The 21,281-nt window shown below is 37.2% G+C and overlaps 1 protein-coding gene across 2 annotated transcripts in view; it reads left to right on the top strand.

Annotated features, from left to right (window-relative positions):
- The window catches only part of MGAT4A (alpha-1,3-mannosyl-glycoprotein 4-beta-N-acetylglucosaminyltransferase A), a 113,052-nt gene that overhangs the window by 64,251 nt on the left and 27,520 nt on the right, over positions 1-21,281 (top strand). For both annotated transcript variants that reach the window (XM_081254365.1, XM_081254366.1), the window contains one exon: positions 1,818-1,951. In XM_081254365.1, the coding sequence (XP_081110491.1) occupies positions 1,818-1,951 (134 nt within the window). The remainder of the gene's footprint in view (positions 1-1,817; positions 1,952-21,281) is intronic.

The raw sequence follows: 21,281 nt of genomic DNA, 5'->3' as shown, positions 1-21,281 counted from the left end.
CATGAACCCGTGTCCCCTGCATCGGCAGGCGGACTCTCAACCACTGCGCCACCAGGGAAGCCCTATGTTTTTATTTTTTTTAATTTTTTGGCCACGCTGCGCGGCATGCGGGATCTTAGTTCCCCGACCAGGGACTGAACCCGTGCCTCATGCAGTGGGAGCACGGAGTCTCAACCACTGTACCACCAGGGAAGTCCCTAAGACTTTTAAAGATATTACATTTAAAAACTAACTGTGAAGTACTCTAATATGACATGTGTTCCTAAATATTATTGTGCTATGCAAAATTGTGCAATAAAAGGAGAAAAATGGGGTCAGGATCACAACACTCAAAAGCGTTGTCAGTTACACATAAAAGATAAGCTAATAAAAGCAGTGGCACAATTTTGCATGTATTAAATGATGGAGAAATGCATAAATACGACAAATATGGCATTCTACCTTGAAAAAGACTTGAGGTTTGCTTGTTAAAGTGGGCTTCAGAAGGACTGCAGCTTGGAAGCTTTTTGTGAAGTGGTACAAAGCGGATTGACTGAAATCTGGCAGAAAGTTGTAACACCAGGTGTAGATAGCTGTGGTTCACAGCATGCAGTGAACTGAGGCAGCTGTGCATTTTGGGTATTTCTACATGGCTTGGTTCAGTATTCTGAATTCAGTTCAAATGGGTACCATTTTCTGTGTTCACCTAGTGAGTGTTTGTCCCAGGGGAGAAATTGCATAAAAGCAAATGTGAAATTGACTTCATGCTCAAATTGTTCTCTAATGCATTAATCATGTAGGAACAATTTGCATTTCAAAACAAGCATTATAGTAGAACTGACTAATTTTAGACTTAAAAAAAGTTGCATGAATAGTACACAGTTTCCATATACCTCCCCCAGTTTCCGTAAATGTTCACACCTTGTATAGCTATTGTACAATGATCAAAACCAAGAAATTAACATTGATGCTATGCTGTTAACCTTAGATCTTAGAGTTTGTCATTTTATTATTATTATTTAATCTGTTCCAGGATCTGACTCAGGATCCCATATTTCATGTAATTGTTATGTCCCCTTAGTCTTCTCCAGTCAGGGACAGTTCCTCATCCTTTCTCTGTCTTTCCTGATCTTTGGGGAGTGTCCCCCTAATTTGGATTTGTCTGACATTTCTTCATGGTTAGATTGAGGTTATGAATTTGGGAAGAAAACCACAGAAGTGATGTAGTGTCCTCCTTAGGACATCTTATATATGACATGTGAGACTTTAATTTTTTTTTTTTTTTTTTTTTTTTGCCGTACGCGGGCCTCTCACTGTTGTGGCCTCTCCCGTTGCGGGGCACAGGCTCCGGACGCGCAGGCTCAGCGGCCATGGCTCACGGGCCCAGCCGCTCCGCGGCATGTGGGATCTTCCCGGACCGGGGCACGAACCCGTGTCCCCTGCATTGGCAGGCGGTCTCTCAACCACTGCGCCACCAGGGAAGCCCGAGACTTTAATTTTTAAGATGTGTTTAATGTTTCTAAGTTTTAGTTGTATAATAAAATCTGTTGTTTATACTTTACCATCATTCATTTTTAACGTGTGGTTTAATGTCTTTAATCTTTATCAGTTCTTTGACATTGTTTCTTTTCTTATGGAGAAGCCATGTGGAAAAGAATTACTGTATAATAGGTGTGCCCCATATTTTTGATTATTTTTCTTTCTTTTGATGTAGTATATTTGATCCCCCAATTATTTCTATCAATTTGAGAGGGTATAATACTTGTAAAACAGTGGTGTTTTTCTGCATTGTCTTTGCAAAATCTTTTAATATAATTACTATCATTATTTTGTTTCAGTTTCAATAGTAATGGGAGTTCCCACAGTGAGGAGAGAAGTTAAATCTTACCTCATAGAAACTCTTCATTCCCTTATTGATAATCTGTATCCTGAAGAGAAGTTGGACTGTGTTATAGTAGTCTTCATAGGAGAGGTAATTATTTAATTGTTGCTTTTTTTTTTACCACATATAATCTGTAAGAGTTGAAACCATATTTTGAATAATGCTTTTATAAACCTTTTTTATAAAATGTGATGAGTAAAGCTTAGGTAGTATATTCCATCTGATAGTTAAATATAAGTTTAACTTGTGTTTGCCTTAACTTCTCTTGTGCAGTTACAATCCAGGAATGGTAATATCTTGTTAATAGGATAATAATATATTCATAGATCTTTATGAACAGCGAGTCCCCATTTCTGGCTCTAGGACCTGAATTTGGAGGTTTGCATTGATGTTCTTTGGGAGTTTTGAAACCTGAGAAAGGTTTAGGCTGGGGTTTTATCATCTCTTTATTCTCTCTACCCCTTCTCTGTCCTCCCAAGATGCAGCCACATTATTATTTAAAAAGTCAAATATCATGTTAATTATAATTATTATATTGCTTATATTTTAGTCTCCTCAAAAGATATGGGGAAAGAATAAATCTTGAGGAGGTTTTCTTTAATGATGAAAAAGCACCCTAGAGTAAATATTTCCTTAATTACTATATAGAATTTCGGTATGTGAGAAGATTTATAACCTCATCTGGTTCTGGCCCACTGATTCCCAACTTTTCAGTGTTTCCTGTCTTTTTTTTTTTTTTAATGAAAATGTTCTTGTGTCTTCTTTAATATAAAAAGTAAACACATGTATATTGTTCAAAACAATTACAGAAATGTATATTGAAAAATTACCTGTAATTCCTCCATGTAGATATAACTACTATTGCTATTCTGAAATATGTATATCTTAAGAAATTTTTCCTGTGGCTGTATACATACATATAAATGGAATTGTTCTGTATATTTCTTAATATCATGGATATTTTCCCATGATAAAGTGAATAGTTACCACACCATCATTGTTATGGCTATATTACATTCCATTGTATGGTTTTATCATACTTTATTTAATTTCTGATTGACAGACCAATTGAGACTGTTTCCACACGTTTGCTATTCTTTTCGGCATTGTATTGAACATTACTGTAAATAAATGGCTGTGCCCTTGTCTTGTTACTGATGCGGGATCAATTCCTAAAAGTGGAATTGCTGGGTAGAGTGCCACATACATTAAATGTTCACACCGGGGCAAGACGCTCTGCAGAAGTTGAGCCATTAATACCCGTTTTCCAGCAGTCTGCGAGAGAGCTTGGTTCCCTGTCCCCATGCTCTGCGAGATATAGTAGTCTTTAAATTTATTTTGGCCAATTTGATGGGTAAAAATAATACATTGCTTTTGTTTAATTTGGATTTGTTTACTGAATGGGATTAAATGTTGGTTTATATATATTTTGACCATTTGTATTTATTTTTATAGCCTTTGCTCATTTTTTTAATTTGTAAGAAATTTTCATATATGAGAGGAATTAACTCTTTGACATTAACTCTTTAATTAACTCTTTTGTTGTTTGCTTTTTTCATGAACTTCGTTTATGATGTTTTTTGTTTGTTGTAGAAATTTTACATTTTAAGTAATCAGATTTGTCAGTCACATATTGTATGTCAGTAGAAATTGGTACCGCCTCTTTGGAAAGCAGTTTGGCAATAACTATTACAATGTAAGTTTTCTCTGTGACCCAACATTCTCCTTCTAAAAATCAATCCAGTGGAAACATTTGCAAGTATGTAAATATATTCCAGCACATGACACATTTATACAGCTCCTAATGTGCATTGATAAAATAAGTAGAGAAAATGGTCTTGTGGAATAGACTCGAAACTATTTGTAGCAGTTACTTTGAGAGTTGAGATTTTGGGGAGATACCATACAGTTTTGTAAAATTACAACTTTTTTGCAATGAGCGTGTATTGATTTTTATAAGAAAAAAAGCCTTAAAATTTAAAAACTACCAAATGAAAAATGCTCCTTATGCACTTGAAAAATAGTATTCAGCCTATAGACAGAGATTAGCTGCATGAAGATTCAAGACCCTCTTGCTGTAGCCGTTTCTCTGATCACTCAGATGTAATAACGCTGGGTTTGGAGTCACATGACCTGTGTTCAGGGTCTGGATTCTGCCACTTGAGCAGGTCGTTTTCTCTTTCAGCCTCAGTTTGTTCATGTCTAAAAGGAGAATAGTGCCATTGAGCCTTGTGAGCTCAGCACTGCTGCAGAGAGATGCAGTGAGATCGTGCATGGAGAGACGCTGTAAACTGAAAATGCGGCCCATGGGTCAGCAGTGTTCTGATCTCGGAGGACTTCTCTCCTGAACTGCAGTGTTTGTATATGTGTGTATATAGAATTTCAATATTTGAAAGAAAATCTATTCTGAACAGAAGAATTAGTTTACAGAATTCATTGCATTGCCTTTAGGCAATCTAAAATTATTAATCACCACATTTGGTTCTACGTTTGATTAGGAGTTTTCACCTAAGTGTCTGGTAGCCTGGGGCTCATTTAACACTAGTCCCAAGTGCCTGTTCTGCGGCTTTGACCGTGATCTACGTGTGGGATGGTTCCTCATCTAGATCTCTAGCCTCTTCCCGAGTCTCTATTTCCAACTGCCTACTTGATAACATTATTTGAAGTATCTCATGGGCAACTCTTAATCTGTCCATAACTAAATTAGTCTGATTTCCCCAAACTGCTTCTCTTCCAGGTTTCCCGTCTGTTTATTAAAGGCTCTTTACATCATAGTGTTAGTAGGTCTGGGCTGTAGTCATTCTGCTCTCAGCTCATTGAATAGACCTTGGATGTTCTCAGTTCTGTTTGTGTTATTCCTCAACCCGAAACATTGCCTCTTCCTTTCTCTTATTCCTCCTTCATGACCCAGCTCATCCCTTTTATGAAACTCTCCCCACTCTCCCACTTGAAATTAATCTAGAGTAAATAGGCCAAAGTAATTTATCTTTTGCAAATATTTTCAGCTTTTATAAAAGTGTGAATTACCTCAGGTCCACTTTAACATGTGAGGAGAACATTAAGAATGAAAAAACTGGACAAGAATACACATAGACAGTAAAGGAGATCATAGTCTCTTCATTCTTGTTTTAGTTTCTGTTCTTTGTATTTTTTTTTTTTCTTTGAAGGGAGAACCATAAGATGCCCCTCAGGGAGGAGAGGAAAGAGACAGAAAAGTAATTATTTGCTGTGTTTCTAGTTCTTTGCTCCTCTCTGATGATTTTTCCTTTGGGGGTCCATTGGTCTTATATGATGAGACATTTACAGAACATTCAAGGTTTTGAACAGTTGGCTGTTGATGCATTATTTAAAGTTCACTGACTGTATTCTGGAATTGCAGGAGGAATGGAGAGGAATGAATTCCACCTGCTCTGAAGGATTCATGAGATAATCCAAGTGTGGTGTTCACATTTTAAGATTGTATCATTCTTGTGTTTACTTTTACTTAGAATATAATGATTATTTTTGTATCCTAATGATCCTTGGTTGTCTGTATGCCTCCTTATTTTTTATATTATATATTTGATTATTAATTTATAATGTTTCTTCTTACTTTATATAATTATTTCTATTATTTCTGTCATGATCATTTCTGATAGAATGTTTTCCTACAGTGTACTCTGAATTTTACCAAAAATTGTTTTTTCTGTCCCATTCTTATATCTGGAGAGCTCCCCATTTTATGAAGCTTGGTGGGAAGAAGTGTCTTCCTCTCACTATGGAAACTAAAAATGCCAGATATTTGCTTAACCAGTTTTCAGGCATGTGACCTGGGCTCAGCCATGTGGGTATTCCTTTCCTGGACTTTGAATGGAGCTTCATTGTTTTCAGATGACACAGAAAACCCCCTCTAAAACGGATTGTTAGAAATAATAGGGAAATTTATCAAGGTGGCTGGATACAGGATCAGTTTATATTTCTGTACGCCAGCAGAAATATATTTTCTAAGGAAGCAGGGATTGTGGACAGTCCATTCTGGTGATAGTGGTGGTGGTGTCGTCTCCAGGGGCCACAGGGGCAGTGTCCAGAGCATCGAGGAATGATGGTGAGGGCTTTGCAGGCTGTGGCATTAGGAGCATTCTCTGATTTTTGGCTGTGGTCCAGGGTTATTTCTGCCACCTTCCTAGCCTGCTTCCTCAGCCTAACTGGAGGTTCTATAAGTTCTAACCAATCATTGTCCAGTAAACTGCTTTTCTGACTATCCTGCGTGAGTCAGTTTCTGTCGGTTGCAACTGAGATCCTGACCGATACAGGTTGTATCTTCAAAAATACCTGAATTGCTATATAACCGCCACAGGCAATCAACATGGAGGCACAAGCGTAGATGGCTAAATACTATTCGAAGTGAAAGAAAGAGACGAAATGAGTTTTTGAAGTGGGTTTCAGCCAGAATTTTGCCTAAACCGTAACACCTAGATTATGTTGATGATAACCACAAACATTGCTGGGACTTTGGAAGAAGAACTTGAGATGGCCTATCTTTCATATCATTCTAGGTATTTACATTATTTCTGCAGTTTGCCTAGAAACAATCCAAAGGCCATATTTAATTTTTAAGTTCCTAAATGATAGAATTCAAGTGGAGATTCTATAATGAAATAACAAATTCATCATGTTGGAAAAACAGCTAGAAGTAGTCTCTGAAAAACTGAGTTTAGAGAATTTCTGGCTTCTTGGAGTGTTTAGTATTTGGCATGAGAACAGCTTTCCTTTTTATTCACTTTTAGGTTTTACTGTCGTACATATTCTAGTTTGTGTTTTACAGTCAGAGTGCCAGAGGCCTTTACTATGCTGTCTTTAAATTCTTTGGTTTAAATTGGGTTAACAGTACTAGTTGGTTCGCAGGCCTATGGGCAGGATTTGCAGAGCAGGTAAATTTGTAAATGAATACAGAAATTGAATAACCAGAGAGAATTGATCAAGTTGCTGTGGAGTTTTTATTTTTTATTTTTATTTATTGTTATGTATTTTATTTACAAGGGAAGATTATTTCCCACTTATTTAATTTTTTGGATAGGTAATAGGATCACATGGTTTAAAAATTATAAATGTGTGTATTGTATACCTTGAAAAGTCTCTCCTCCAAGGCTGTCTCTCGCCTGTTATGGTGGTTGTACCCATTCAGCGGTATTTAATGGGTATATGTGTGGATATTTTTTTTCTCCCCTTTTCTACATAGATGGTATAATACTAACTTTTCATATTGTAACATTAAGAGCTACTTAGATTTATTGTCAATTTTGATAAAATATCTTCCTAGAAAGTGGTTCATTTTATCAAAATTTTAAAATTTGCTTTATATGGAGTGGAGCAAAGTAAACTTGTGTTCTTTTTGTGGTTATTTCTCCTCGATTTCTTTGTTTATGTGTTTGTATTTGTGCGCCATCCCCCTTTTTGATAGGTTAGCTAGTGGAACTGTTTTTATTTATTATCCCCCAAACCATCTTTTGGGTTTATTTATTGTTTCCCTTTTTTTGTTTTCTAATTTATTAATGTCTGCTTTTAACATTATTAATTTTTTCTGGTTTTGTTGGTTCCATTTTATACTTTTCAAACATCTTGACCCAAATGCTAAATTGATTTATTTATTATTTGCTATTTATTTATTTCCTTTTGCTAATATAAGAACTAATATAAATTTTCTTCTGAGTACTGTGTTAGCTATATCCCATAGGTTCTGACGTGAAATGTTTAAATTCTTATTAGTCCATGATTTTTTTTAAATTGAAGTATAGTTTATTTATAGTATTATAGTTTCAGGTGTACAACATAGTGATTCAATATTTTTATAGATTATACTCCATTTAAAGTTATTATAAAATATTGGCTACATTCCTTGTGCTGTTCATTATATCCTTGTAGCTTATTTATTTTATACGTAGTATTGTTAGTTTGTACCTCTTAATCCCCTACCCCTACCTTGCCCTGTCCATGATTTTGGTTTATGTTTCCTCTTTGACCAAGGAGATGATCAAGAGAGTTTTTAAACTTTCTTATTGGTAAGGGCTTTTTGTTTTCTGGATTGGTTATTTATTTTTTGAGGAAGTTTCACATTCATTTTTTAAAACTATTTTGAAATCATTTTTGACTTACAAGGAAATTGCAAAAGTTGTACAGAGTTCCCAGATACCCTTCAGCCAATCTCCCCAAATGCTAGCATCTTACATGACCATAACGTAATTATCAACAGCAGGAAATTAACATTGAAACTATATTATTAACTAATCAACACACCTTATTTAGATTTCTCCAAATATCCCACTAATGTCCTTTTATGACCTTGACACTTTTGAAGAACACTGGTTATTTTGTGGCATGTCATTCAGTTTGGGATTGTTTGATATTTCTTTTTTTTTTTTTAACATCTTTATCGGAGTGTAATTGCTTTACAATGGTGTGTTAGTTTCTGCTTTATAACAAAGTGAATCAGTTATACATATACATATGTTCCCATATCTCTTCCCTCTTGTCTCTCCCTCCCTCCCACCTTCCCTATCCCACCCCTCTAGGTGGTCACAAACCACCAAGCCGATCTCCCTGTGCTATGCAGCTGCTTCCCACTAGCTATCTGTTTTATGTTTGGTAGTGTATATATGTCGATGCCACTCTCTCACTTTGTCACAGCTTACCCTTCTGCCTCCCCATATCCTCAAGTCCATTCTCTAGTTGGTCTGTATCTTTATTCCCGTCTTACCCTTAGGTTCTTCATGACCGTTTTTTCCCCCCTTAGATTCCATATATATGTGTTAGCATAAGGTATTTTCTTTTCTCTTTCTGACTTAATTCGCTCTGTATGACAGACTCTAGATCCATCAGAAGAAGATGTGGCACATATATACATTGGAATATTACTCAGCCATAAAAAGAAATGAAATTGAGATATTTGTAGTGAGGTGTTTAATATTTCTTTACGGTTAAATTCAGGTTGTGCATTTTTAGTAAGAACACCATAGAAGTGATGTATTCTTTTTCAGAGCCTCGTGTTTAGAGGATGTTGATATATCTCATTGCCAGCAATGTTAACTTTCATCACTTGATTGAGATGGCGTCTGCCAGATTTTTCTACTGTAAATATTCTCCTTTTCTGTATGTACCTTGTAGCTATCTTGTGGGGTGATACTTTGAGATCATGCAAATATCCTGTTTCTCATCATAAGTTTTTGCCAGCTAATTTAGCATCCTTGATGATTCTTGCCTGCAGTAATTACTATTGCACATTTATTGTACTATCATTACTATAATTACTATTGTATGATTTATTAATTGGAATTCAGCTATAAGGAAGATCTATCCTTTTCCCCAATTTCATTTATTTTCTCAGTTATTTATGTCAGTGTGTTGTGGATATTACTGTAAATTTTTTACTTTGTTGCTCAAATTGTCCCAAATTTGGCCATTTGGGAGCTCTTTGAGTTGGCTACTCTCTCCTTTCAATATGCCCCATCATTTTTTCTTATTTTCTAGCAATATAAGATGTTCTAGGTTTATTTTGTATTTTCCCTGCCCCTGTCCTAGAATCAACTATATCCCCAAGGAACCTGGTTCCTTTTATTGGAGAATGGTAATAGAAACCAAGGCCTGGGCTCTAGATGTGCTCCTTGTTCCTGAGGGATCATTGCTTCTGACCTTTTCAGTGGGCAGAGCTAGGAAATACATGTATTCATACATACACATGCATGCACACATATATACATCTATGTAAGTCCTGTGTGCATCCATTTGTAGGTCCAACCCAATACCACAGGGTTCATCCTAGCCTCCCCCATTCCTTAATTTTAACTCTTTTCTCCAACGGTGAGAAACTTGGTCCTCATGATTCACAATATATTTACTTACTTGCTTAAACCTAAATAAACATAAAGTACATTCTCAGTTGATAACCTACTTAAACCTATTGATTAAAGTTCATTTTCTAATTTTCCTCAAGAAAGGTCCTTGTGAGCAATTTTCCCTGAGGTCCTATGTGATCAAAAATGTTATCTTCTGCCTTTATATTTGCTTGGGTATAGAAACTGTCAGTTACATTTCCTTTTCTTTCTTTCTTTCTTTCCCCCCCCCTTTTTTTTTTTTTTCCAGAGGATGGGGGAATGGTATAGTGCTATTGCTGAAGCTAGCCAGATGACCTTCCATCTTTCTTATTTGTTGCTGTAAGAAATCCATATTTTACCTGGTTGCCCAAAAGATTCTTTTTTTATCTTTAAAGCCTAGTAACTTTGGTGTACTATGTCTTGATTTTAACCATTGTAGATCATTTTTCCCTGGCACAGGATATGTTCTTTAGGTATAGAGTCAAGTCGTCTTTAATTTCAAGAAAGGACTTTTGAATGGTATTTTTTATTATGAAAATTTTAAGACATACAACAAAATTGAAAGAATTTTACAGTAAATACCTGTTTACATCCTACCTAGATTCTACCAATGTTTTAGTATTTTCATTTATCGCATCTCTATCCATCATTAATCCCATTTTATTTTCTATTGTAAAATGTCTTCAAAACTCTGCCCGTTTAAAAAAATTGTGTGGTGGTGGTATTGAGTTTTTCAGAGTTCTTTGTGTATACTGGATACCATTCTTTTGTCAAATATGTGTTTTTGTGAATATTTTCTCCCAATCTGTGGAAGTCTATTCATGTTTTTGCCTTGTCTTGGCGAGCAGAAGTTTTTAATTTTAATGAAGTCTAATTTGTCAATATTGCCTTTTATGACTCTTGCTCTTCATGACCTGAGAAACCCTTGCTTACCCCCAAATCATAAAGATTTTCTTCTCTGAAAGCTTCATGTTTTAACTTGTGCATTAGGTCTGTGATCTATCTCAAGTTAATTTTTGGTCATGTTAAGTTCACTGTTTTTTATATAGATGTCATTTTCTTCCATAACCAGTTATTGAAACACTTTCCTTTCCCCATTGGATTGCTTTGGTGCTTTTGTTGAAAATCCAGTGACCCTATAAGTGTGGGTCTTTTTTCTGTTCTGTTCCATTAATCTGTGCATTGATCCTTATGCAAATTCCTCACTATCTTGATTACTATAGCTTTGAAGTATTGAAGACAGGTAGGATTAAGTCCTCCAACTTTGTTCTTTTCAAGATTGCTTTAGATATTTTAGATCTTTTGCATTTCCATGTATATTTTTAAATTATCACAATCATTTCTGCTATCTGGAATTGCTTCACCACAGCAACTGCTTCAACGGGGTGTTTTTTCTTTTCAATTACTGAGGAAATATTTGGTCACAATTTCTCACCTATTTTGTTGCTATCAAGTGTAGCTTTTGTTGTGTGTGGTTTTTTTTTTTCTTTTTTTTTTTTTTTTTTTGCGGTATGCGGGCTTCTCACTGTTGTGGCCTCTCCCTTTGCGGAGCACAGGCTCCGGACGCGCAGGCTCAGCGGCCATGGCTCACAGGCCCAGCCGCTCTGCGGCACGTGGGATCTTCCTGGACCGGGGCACGAACCCGTGTCCCCTGCATCGGCAGGCAGACTCTCAACCACTGCGCCACGAGAGAAGCCCGCTTTTGTTTTTGTTCATAGGTTTTGTTGAAGCTCTCCTTTTTGTCTTACGTTTTTCTGTAGTTGCTGTGTTGGTTCCTTTTTTATGAATCATCATTGAAGGAGGGACAGAGTGTAGTGTTCCAGACTAACTGTGTGTGTGTGTGTGTTTTGTTTTGTTTTTTTTCCTTGATCAAACCATCAAACCATTTGTAGCTGCCACAGAGTCGGGCTGCTTCCTGCAACTATAACTACTCTGCACGGTTCTGCACATTACCTCGGGTTATTGGAACCAAACTGGGTTCCTTTTGAGTTTGAGAATTTTGGTTATTAATTTTGGTCTTACTGAAAATGGAGTTTGCAGTTTTGTAACTGTTTCTCATTGGTGATGGTGTGTAATGTCAGTGCTGTGTTCCTGGGTGAACTCTGTATGAGTGGTTTAGTCTTTTCTGGTTAGACCCTTTAGTGGTGCTTTCAGCCAGGGGTTAGTTACCTGAATGCTTTGGAACTTTTTTCCACCCCAAAGCACCTGAGAAGTACAGTAGCCTCAGAAACAGTCGCCCTGTCTGTACTTATGTTTTCTCAAACTCTCATACTTACCTTTTGTCATCTTTTTTTTTTTTTTTTTCTTTTTGCGGTATGCGGGCCTCTCACTGTTGTGGCCTCTCCCGTTGCGGAGCACAGGCTCCGGATGCGCAGGCCCAGCGGCCATGGCTCACGGGCCCAGCCGCTCCGCGGCATATGGGATCCTCCCAGACCGGGGCACGAACCCGTATCCCCTGCATCGGCAGGCGGACTCTCAACCACTGCGCCACCAGGGAGGCCCCTGTCATCTTTTTTAATAGAGGCAAAAGAACAGATTTCATTCTAAGTATTCTTTTACTCGTTGAACTAAAGTGAGGAAGGTATTGAAGGATATTAAAAATCTTTAAAAAATCTGTTAGACAGTGGATCGTGCCCTTAACTTGTAGTCTGGCATTACACAGGAATATTTTTTTCTGTACCCTTGTCTTCGTTTTTCCTTTTGAAAAAAAATATTTATTAGCTATATATGCACATGGCTAAGAGACCAGTAGTTCCTCAAGGTTAATTTGCTAAACAGCAGTCTCCTGTCTTCATTCTTCCTACCCCTACCCCCATTTTCCTTTCTTTCTCTTCCCCACTTGCTCCCCCAGTGAGATCTTTTAGGTCTTTCAGCTCCAGCTGGCTGGCCACCAGGTAAAGTAGAAAAACTTCTGGTGATACTATTTAGGTGATTATCATTTTTTTTGGATCTTGTCAAAAACCAACTTTTAGTTTTATTAACTTTATCATTTCTCTCTTTTTCATTATTTATTTATTTTTTTTATTGAACTGTAGTTGAATTACAATGTGTTAATTACTGCTGTACAGCAAAGTGACTCAGTTATACATATATGTACATTTTTTTCTTATTTTTTTCCATTATGGTTTATCTGAGGATATTAAATATAGTTTCCTGTGCTATATGGTAGGACCTTGTTGTTTATCATTCCTCTATTTTTCTATTTCATTAATTTCCACTCTTTACTATTTCCTTCCTTCTGTTTACTCTTAGTTTGGTTTACTTTTCCTTTTCTATATTTTTAAGGTGAACACTTAGATTATTGGTTAGAGAGTTTCTTTTCCTAATATAGGCAGTTGAAAGCTCTAAATCTCCCTTTTGAGTACCAGTTTAGCTGCTTCCCATAAATTTTGATATGTCAAGTTTTAATTTTCATTCAGATCAAAATACTTTCTAAATCCCCTTGTAATTACTTCTTTTACTCATGGTTTATTTAGAAATGTGTTTAATTTTTATCTATTTGTGTATTTCCCAAATTTCCTTCTCTTGTTTGATTTCTAATTCAGCTCCATTGTAGTCAGAGAACAAACTTTGCATGATTTCAGACCTTTTAAATTTATAAATACTTATTTATGGACTTGTGTATGGTCTATCCTGATAAGGTTCCGTGTGGTTTACAAAGAATGGATTCTGCTTTTGTCAAGAGGAGTGTTTTATAGAAGCCTGTTAGGTCAAGTTGGTTGATAGTGTTGTTCAAGTCTTCTGCAGACTTGCTGATTATCTGTCTAGTTATTAGTTGTTTCTATTCTCGATTTTAAACCGCAGATTACTGTCTTGGTGCTTCAGTAGTATTTTTGGCCTGTAATTTTTTTAGAAGGTAGATTTTAAGATGTTTACTTATGCATTGGTTATAAATCACAGAAATGCCAGTCAGGAAGAAAGTATATATATATATATATACACACACACACATACAAACATATATATGTCTGTGTATATATAATATCCTATAAAACTTGCTTGTAATTCAACAAATATTTACTGACGCAGCGGTAAGTGTTAGGCATATCATCGAATAAAATAAAGCCTGTGCCCCATGAAACTTACATTGTAGAGAAGGACAGATAAAAAACAAATATATGATGTGTTAGATGGTAGAGAATGCTACGGAAAATTAATCAGAGTAAATAAAGGGAGTATAGGGTTGCCAAGGGATGGTTTATTAGAGTGGTCAGGACATTCGGGCAAAGACCTGAAAGGTGCAACAGTTGCACAGTCCAAGCAGACTAACAGCATGTGCCAAGGCCCTCAGGTGAGAGCATTGCTGGGCACATTTTGTGAAACAGCAAGGAGAGGCCTGTGTGGCTGGAGCAGAAAAGGTGAGGGGCTTAGCAGTAGGAGTCGGCAGAGGAGGAGTAGGTTGCGCCGGATCACTGAGCACGCTACAGGCCATCGTGAGAACTTTGCTTTTACCGTCAGTCAGGAAACTGTGGCAAAGTTTTTTTGTAAAGGGCCACATGACAAATATTTTAGGCTTTGCAGGCCATACAGTCTCTGTTGCAACTGTTCAACTCTGCTGTTGTAGCCCCGAAAACACCAGAAACAATATGTAAATGAAAGGATGGGGTTGTGTTCCAATAAAATTTTACTTTATGAAAACAGGGAGTGGGTCTGTCTTGTGAACTGCTAATCTTGAAAGCCATTTGAGGGTTTCAAGTAGAGAAGCCACTTGGCTTAACGTTTTTTTTTTCTTTGAAGGCACTTAAAAAACTTTATTTTGAAATAACTTAGATTTAGAGAAAAATTGCAGAAGTAATGCAGAGTATTCCCTTCACTGCTCTAATGTTAACAACTTATGTAGCCAAATAATCAAGACCAGGGAATGAACATTGATATAATACTATTAGCCAAACTGTAGACATTATTCATATTCCACTTTTTTCCACCTAAGGTCATTAGTCTGTTCCAGTGTACAATCCAAAAGATCACACCGCATTTAGTTGTTCTGATTCCTTAATTTCCTCCTTTTTTAAAAAAATTTATTTATTTTTGGCTGTGTTGGGTCTTTGTTGCTACGCACGGGCTTTCTCTAGTTGTGGCGAGCGGGGGCTACTCTTTGTTGCGGTGCGTGGGCTTCTCATTGCGGTGGCTTCTCTTGTTGCGGAGCACAGGCTTTAGGCGTGCGGACTTCAGTAGTTGTGGCACGCGGACTCAGTAGTTATGGCTCGCGGGCTCTAGAGCGCAGGCTCAGTAGTCGTGGCGCACGGGCTTAGTTGCTCTGCGACATGTGGGATCTTCCCAGACCAGGGCCCAAACCCGTGTCCCCTGCGTTGCCAGGTGGATTCTTAACCATTGTGCCACCCAGGAAGTCCAATTTCCTCCTATCTTTGACAGTTCCTCAGTCTTTTCTTGTGTTTCATGAACTTGGAGACATTTCATGAGTACTAGTCAGTTATTTTTGTAGAATGTCTCAGTTTGGGTCTGTCTGATGTTTTCTCATGATTAGATTGCAGTTATGCATTTTTGGTATAACTCACCTTTTAAAAGGATCACAGTGGCTGCTTTGGAAAGGGCAGAAGCGAGGAGCCTACTTAGAAAACTTGTAATAATCCAGGCTAGGCTTGGAGGTGGTGAGAAGTCATCAAACTAGGAACATATTTTGAATTGAATGGGTTCTGATCACAAAAGTTTGAGAACTGTTGCTGTAGCATCAGCCGACTGTTAGGAGAAGGAAAGGAAGAAAGGCTATGAGAGATATATTGAAAATGAAGAAGTAGGTTTCTTTTTTTCTTTTGTGTATCCTTTTAACTTCCGCTTTCTTACTTTTATCTTTGAACAGCTTGACTATTTTAGAAACTACAAGCTAACTGTGGTATTTGTTAGCCTCTGTTGGTACATCTGCACTGAATTTAAAGAACCTTAAAACCAAGCACTAGGTGTATAGGAATAGCTTTTCCTTGGACCCCTAGGGAAACAAAATTTATTATGAGCGGCCAGCTCCATTCTGGCACAGGCCTGTCATTTTAGTCCTTTTGATTTGTCACTTGTACACATTCTCTTTTTGGAATTCTTGGAATTTTTGGAATTCTCATTGGTTCTTTATTATATAAAAATGACGTCTGCTTCCAGCCATGATGGAGTTAATAAGGACTGGACTTACCTTCGTGCTATAAGCAACTAAAAAGCTAGACAAAATATACAATCCAGTTGTTCCCAGACAGTGGACAGCAGGCTGTGCAGGATGTGATTCCCTGAGAGAGAGAAATGAGCACCACGATTGTCCCAACTTTCTGCCTGGAGATATTTCCAGATCACGTTGCAGGAAGGGGAATCCCGAAGAGAGCAGCTGGAAATTGCAGAACAGAGTTCCAGAACAGAGACGCTGAACAGAAAATGATGGTGCCTTTGAGTCTTTTTTGGATGGGGACCCACATACACAGGGTGAAACTCCACAGGTTTGGAAAAAGGATGATCAGGGAGCTGCAACCTGACCATATCCCATTGCTCACGTAGGATGAGGTTGACCGGCTAGAACGGTAAGCCCCTGGTGATAACCCAGGGCGTTCAGTGGAGACGACAAAGGAAGTGGTTATTCTCAACCCACCCCAGCAAAGCTTAGAGGCCTTTAAGGATTAGCTGATCCACAAATAACTGCCTGCTGGAATAAAGTTCAGCGCTTTCTAAAAGAAGACAGCAAAATCAAGACACTCAGCGGTGTGCATTTGTAATGTCCAGTATCAAATAAAAAATTGTTATTGTTAACCAGAATGCCAAGGAGCCCCCAAAAAAGTGACCCATAACTAGAAGAAAATTTAGCCCCTAGGAACAAGGATAGGGAAGACTTGGAACAGAGCTATCAACCGAGTGATATAAAGCCATCAGAGGTTATTTAGAAGATAACCAGCAAAGGTAGTGGATATCATCCTTATTATTATTATTATTATTATTATTTTTTGCGGTATGCGGGCCTCTCACTGTTGTGGCCTCTCCCGTTGCAGAGCACAGGCTCTGGACGCGCAGGCTCAGTGGCCATGGCTCATGAGCCCAGCCGCTCCGCGGCATGTGGGCTCTTCCCGGACCGGGGCACGAACCCGTGTCCCCTGCATCGGCAGGCGGACTCTCAACCACTGCGCCACCAGGGAAGCCCCATCCTTATTTTTATGGCCTATTTCCAGTGACCACTTGGTGGCCTGTTTGGCTAATTCAACCTTCCTGTCTCACCAGGACTTGTCTTTTCCAGTACAGCAGTGCAAGCCCAGCTTTCCTGCTCAGCATCGCATTGAGCAGCACCCCCCAGTCTGTACATGTGTATAATAATAGCATATTATACCCTCTAAAATATATACAAAATAGAAAATTTTACGCTATGATCTATTCCAGTGGATTATCTTGCACATACCCTGTCTAAGGGCAGAGGCAAAGCCCTAATTAACATATCAATTAATTTACAATATTCCTCTTAGTATTTTCTGTTTATTTTTGTCGATTTGAATAGAAATATGTATCAGATTTGGGCTCAGATGTCAAATCTTCAGACTTTCTTTGACTATCCTGTTTAAATAGGTTGCTTCCTTTTCTCTATTATTGCATACTAGTTATATAGCACTTAATAAATATTCAGTTATAAATATATATATATAATTTTGGTTTTCTTTATGGACTGCATCTTCCACAAATTTTAAATTTCACAAGGCAGAGATCTTGTCTATTTTATTTGCTAGTCTAAACTCAGAGCTTGATTATATGGATATGATACGGATATAAATATCCCCAATTATGGTGTAGACACCAAGTAAATATTTGTGGAATGAAATGATTGGAAAGAAGATAGTAAATTTACATATGAAGGACATTTTTAAAAATCAGTTTTTACCTTCAAGTTATTTAAAATTCAATCCTCTTAATTTTATGTTCTTTTTTGATCTAGTGCTTAAAATTTCTTCCTTCTTTTTCATCTGGCTAACTGTTTTACAACTGGTAACTGTTTAAAGTTTCTGACATTTGTAACATTTGTTTATCTTTCATAGGAGGTTGCCTCTAACTTTCTGTTTTATTCTTTGGCCCATTAGAAATAAATTTCTATAATTTATTTATAAAAGTATCTTCACTCAGATTTCTAGTTCACGTATTTGTTCTTTGCAGTATTACTGAACACAACAGCTATAGCATATTCAGAAGTGATGTGTTATTTTATATATTGATTTTAATTGAAAGTTTCCCTGAAATCATATGACTTTGTTACAGTTTCCTGACTGCCGTGACATTTGGCAAAGAATTATTTCTTTTCCAGTTGGACTTTATAAATTATTGATTTAGAGTAAAGATTGGAATTTATTACTGTCATTTCATCTAATTTATACACTACTGGTAAAATTGATTCCTAAGCCAAGTGTATATGTTGATGAATTGTGACGTGTGTATGACTCTATGCTGATGAATTGGTGTCAGTATTAGTGACTTACCTGAACCTGCTTTTATGCTTCTTAAACTTTTCCTTATACATCCCTAAGAGAAGCTGCTTGACCCATAGTTCTGTATGCACAATCTGAAATACTTTTTTTTTTTTTTACATTTAACGTTTTTCTATCTCTTAGTTTTTGTTTTTGATTATTTATTTATTTATTTTTTGGAATCACATAACATACAACTCACCTATTTAAAGCCAGAGTTCTGTAGCCATCATCTTAATCAATTTCTGGAAGATTTTCATCACCTCAAAGCGAAATTTCTGCACCCCTTAGCCATTACCCATTAATACTGCTCTCCCCCCAGCCCTAGACAACCACTAATCTACTTTCTGTCTCTATAGATATTTTTTAAATACTGGACATTTTATATAAGTGCAGTTATAAAATGTGTGGTCCTTTGTGACTGGCTTCTTTCACTTAGCATAGTGTTTTCAAGGTTCATCCATGTTGCAGTATGTATTAATAAATCCTTTAGTTTTAATTTAAAAATTTAATTTTACTTAACCATGAAGAAGACTTGATTTCTCCAGGGGTGGGGGGAATGCTCTTTCTTCTTTTGCTATGTATGTCTACTCTTTTTCCCACCTGTCCCAATCATTATCACTCACATACCCTAAGAATATACATATCTCATTTATAGATTCACAGATACGTTCTCAGAATTGGAGGACAATATTACCTTTTTTTTAAAACATCTTTAATGGAGTATAACTGCTTTACAATGGTGTGTTAGTTTCTGCTTTATAACTAAGTGAATCAGTTATACATATACATATATCCCCATATCTCTTCCCTCTTGCATCTCCCTCCCTCCCACCCTCCCTATCCCACCCGTCTGGGTGGTCACAAAGCACCCAGCTGATCTCCCTGTGCTATGCGGCTGCTTCCCACTAGCTATCTATTTCACATTTGGTAGTGTATACATGTCCATGCCACTCTCTCACTTCGTCCCAGCTTACACTACCCCCTCCCCATGTCCTCAAGTCCATTCTCTACGTCTGCATCTTTATTCCTGTCCTGCCCCTAGGTTCTTCAGAACTTTTTTTTTTTAGATTCCATATATGTGTGTTAGCATACGGTATTTGTTTTTCTCTTTCTGACTTACTTCACTCTGTATGACAGACTCTAGGTCCATCCACCTCACTACAAATAACTCAATTTCGTTTCTTTTTATCGCTGAGTAATATTCCATTGTATATATGTGCCACATCTTCTTTATCGATTCATCTGTTGATGGACACTTAGGTTGCTTCCATGTCCTGGCTATTGTAAATAGAGCTGCCATGAACATTGTGGTACATGACTCTTTTTGAATTATGGTTTTCTCAGGGTATATGCCCAGTAGTGGGATTGCTGGGTCGTATGGTAGTTCTATTTTTAGTTTTTTAAGGAACCTCCATACTGTTCTCCATAGTGGCTGTATCAATTTACATTCCCACCAACAGTGCAAAAGTGTTCCCTTTTCTCCATACCCTCTCCGACATTGATTGTGTGTAGAATTTTTGATGACGGCATTCTGACCATTGTGAGATGATATCTCATTGTAGTTTTGATTTGCATTTCTCTAATGATTAGTGATGTTGAGCATCCTTTCATGTGTTTGTTGGCAATCTGTATATCTTCTTTGGAGAAATGTCTATTTAGGTCTTCAGCCCATTTTTGGATTGGGTTGTTTGTTTTTTTGATATTGAGCTGCATGAGCTGCTTGTATATATTGGAGATTAATCCTTTGCCAGTTGCTTCATTTGCAAATATTTTCGCCCATCCTGAGGGTTGTCTTTTCGTCTTGTTTATGGTTTCCTTTGCTGTGCAAAAGCTTTTAAGTTTCATTAGGTCCCATTTTTTAATTTTTGTGCTGGGAAAACTGGACAGCTACACGTAAAAGAATGAAATTAGAACACTCCCTAACACTATAGACAAAGATAAACTCAAAATGGATTAAAGACCTAAATATAAGGCCAGACACTGTCAAACTCTTAGAGGAAAACATAGGCAGAACACTCTAGGACATAAATCACGGCAAGATCCTTTTTGACCCACCTCCTAGAGAAATGGAAGTAAAAACAAAAATAGTACCTTTTAAGAAGTCTCCACAGGCCTTTAAAAAAGATTTCAGGAAAAAGCATTCTTTTAATTTAAAGCAGTGAAGCCCCCAACATCTCAGAGACTTCCTGTCTCATGGGCAACATTTAAGAGTTGGGGAGAGGAAAGGAGCGGCCTGAATGGGGACAAAGACTGGCCTGGCTGTGTGTTTCTAGGCCAGTTAGTTACATGTTTACTTTCTTCAGAAGAGCCCCACAACCACTCCCTTGGCTGATACCAGGTAGGGTCACTTCTGGTATATAATGGTGACACCAGTTACCGTCGCTTAAGTGAATCTTTTGCTAGTTGCGTCAGTTAACATGCAACATAAGGATTATGTGTAGTTTTAGATATGGATCACTTGCATTTCATAAATTTTATTATACATTACATAATAGATCTATGTTCACATAAGCTTATTCTTCTTAGCCGCCCTCTTGGATAGCTTACTGGACGGGGAGCTGGACTTGTTCAACTGTATTCCTGTTTCCTTGGCTAGGCAAATCACTGGCTCTCAATAAACGCTTATCAAATTGAATTTCACGTATTACTAAACTCATTAAAGGTTATATAAACCAGACTTGATTATGTTCTCTAAAATCATAGCCTGATGAATGGTAGGATGTGCTTGGGTTTACGTAGGGGAAGGACGGAGGGTTTTGAGCTGTGTGCTAGTTGTGTTTCCATAGTTCTTTAAGAGTTTGATGGATATGGTCTTAATAAGTTGTCTCACTCCTACATCTTTAACAATAAAAATAGAAATTACTTTTAATTAACAGAAATTAAAGTTAAACTACTTTTCCAAAAAGCCTCCTCTAAAACAACTTTTTATAATTCAGTAGTTTCGTAATTTCCAGTGTTAAAACAAACCAAAAAGATAAAGCTCATCTTCCTCAAGTATTAAGTGTTTTGGCCGTCTTTATAACATAGATTGTACTAGGGATATCATTGATTCCTTCTAACAGTTGAGTATTTTAAGTTGTCACTGTAGTTAAAATTGGTCGGGAGTATTGGCTCTCCACTTGTATGTATAATTTAGAAGTT

Source organism: Mesoplodon bidens (assembly GCF_964165515.1).
Source record: "Mesoplodon bidens genome assembly, chromosome: 14".
NCBI lineage: Eukaryota > Metazoa > Chordata > Mammalia > Artiodactyla > Ziphiidae > Mesoplodon > Mesoplodon bidens.
This window is presented reverse-complemented; position numbering and strand designations above follow the sequence as displayed.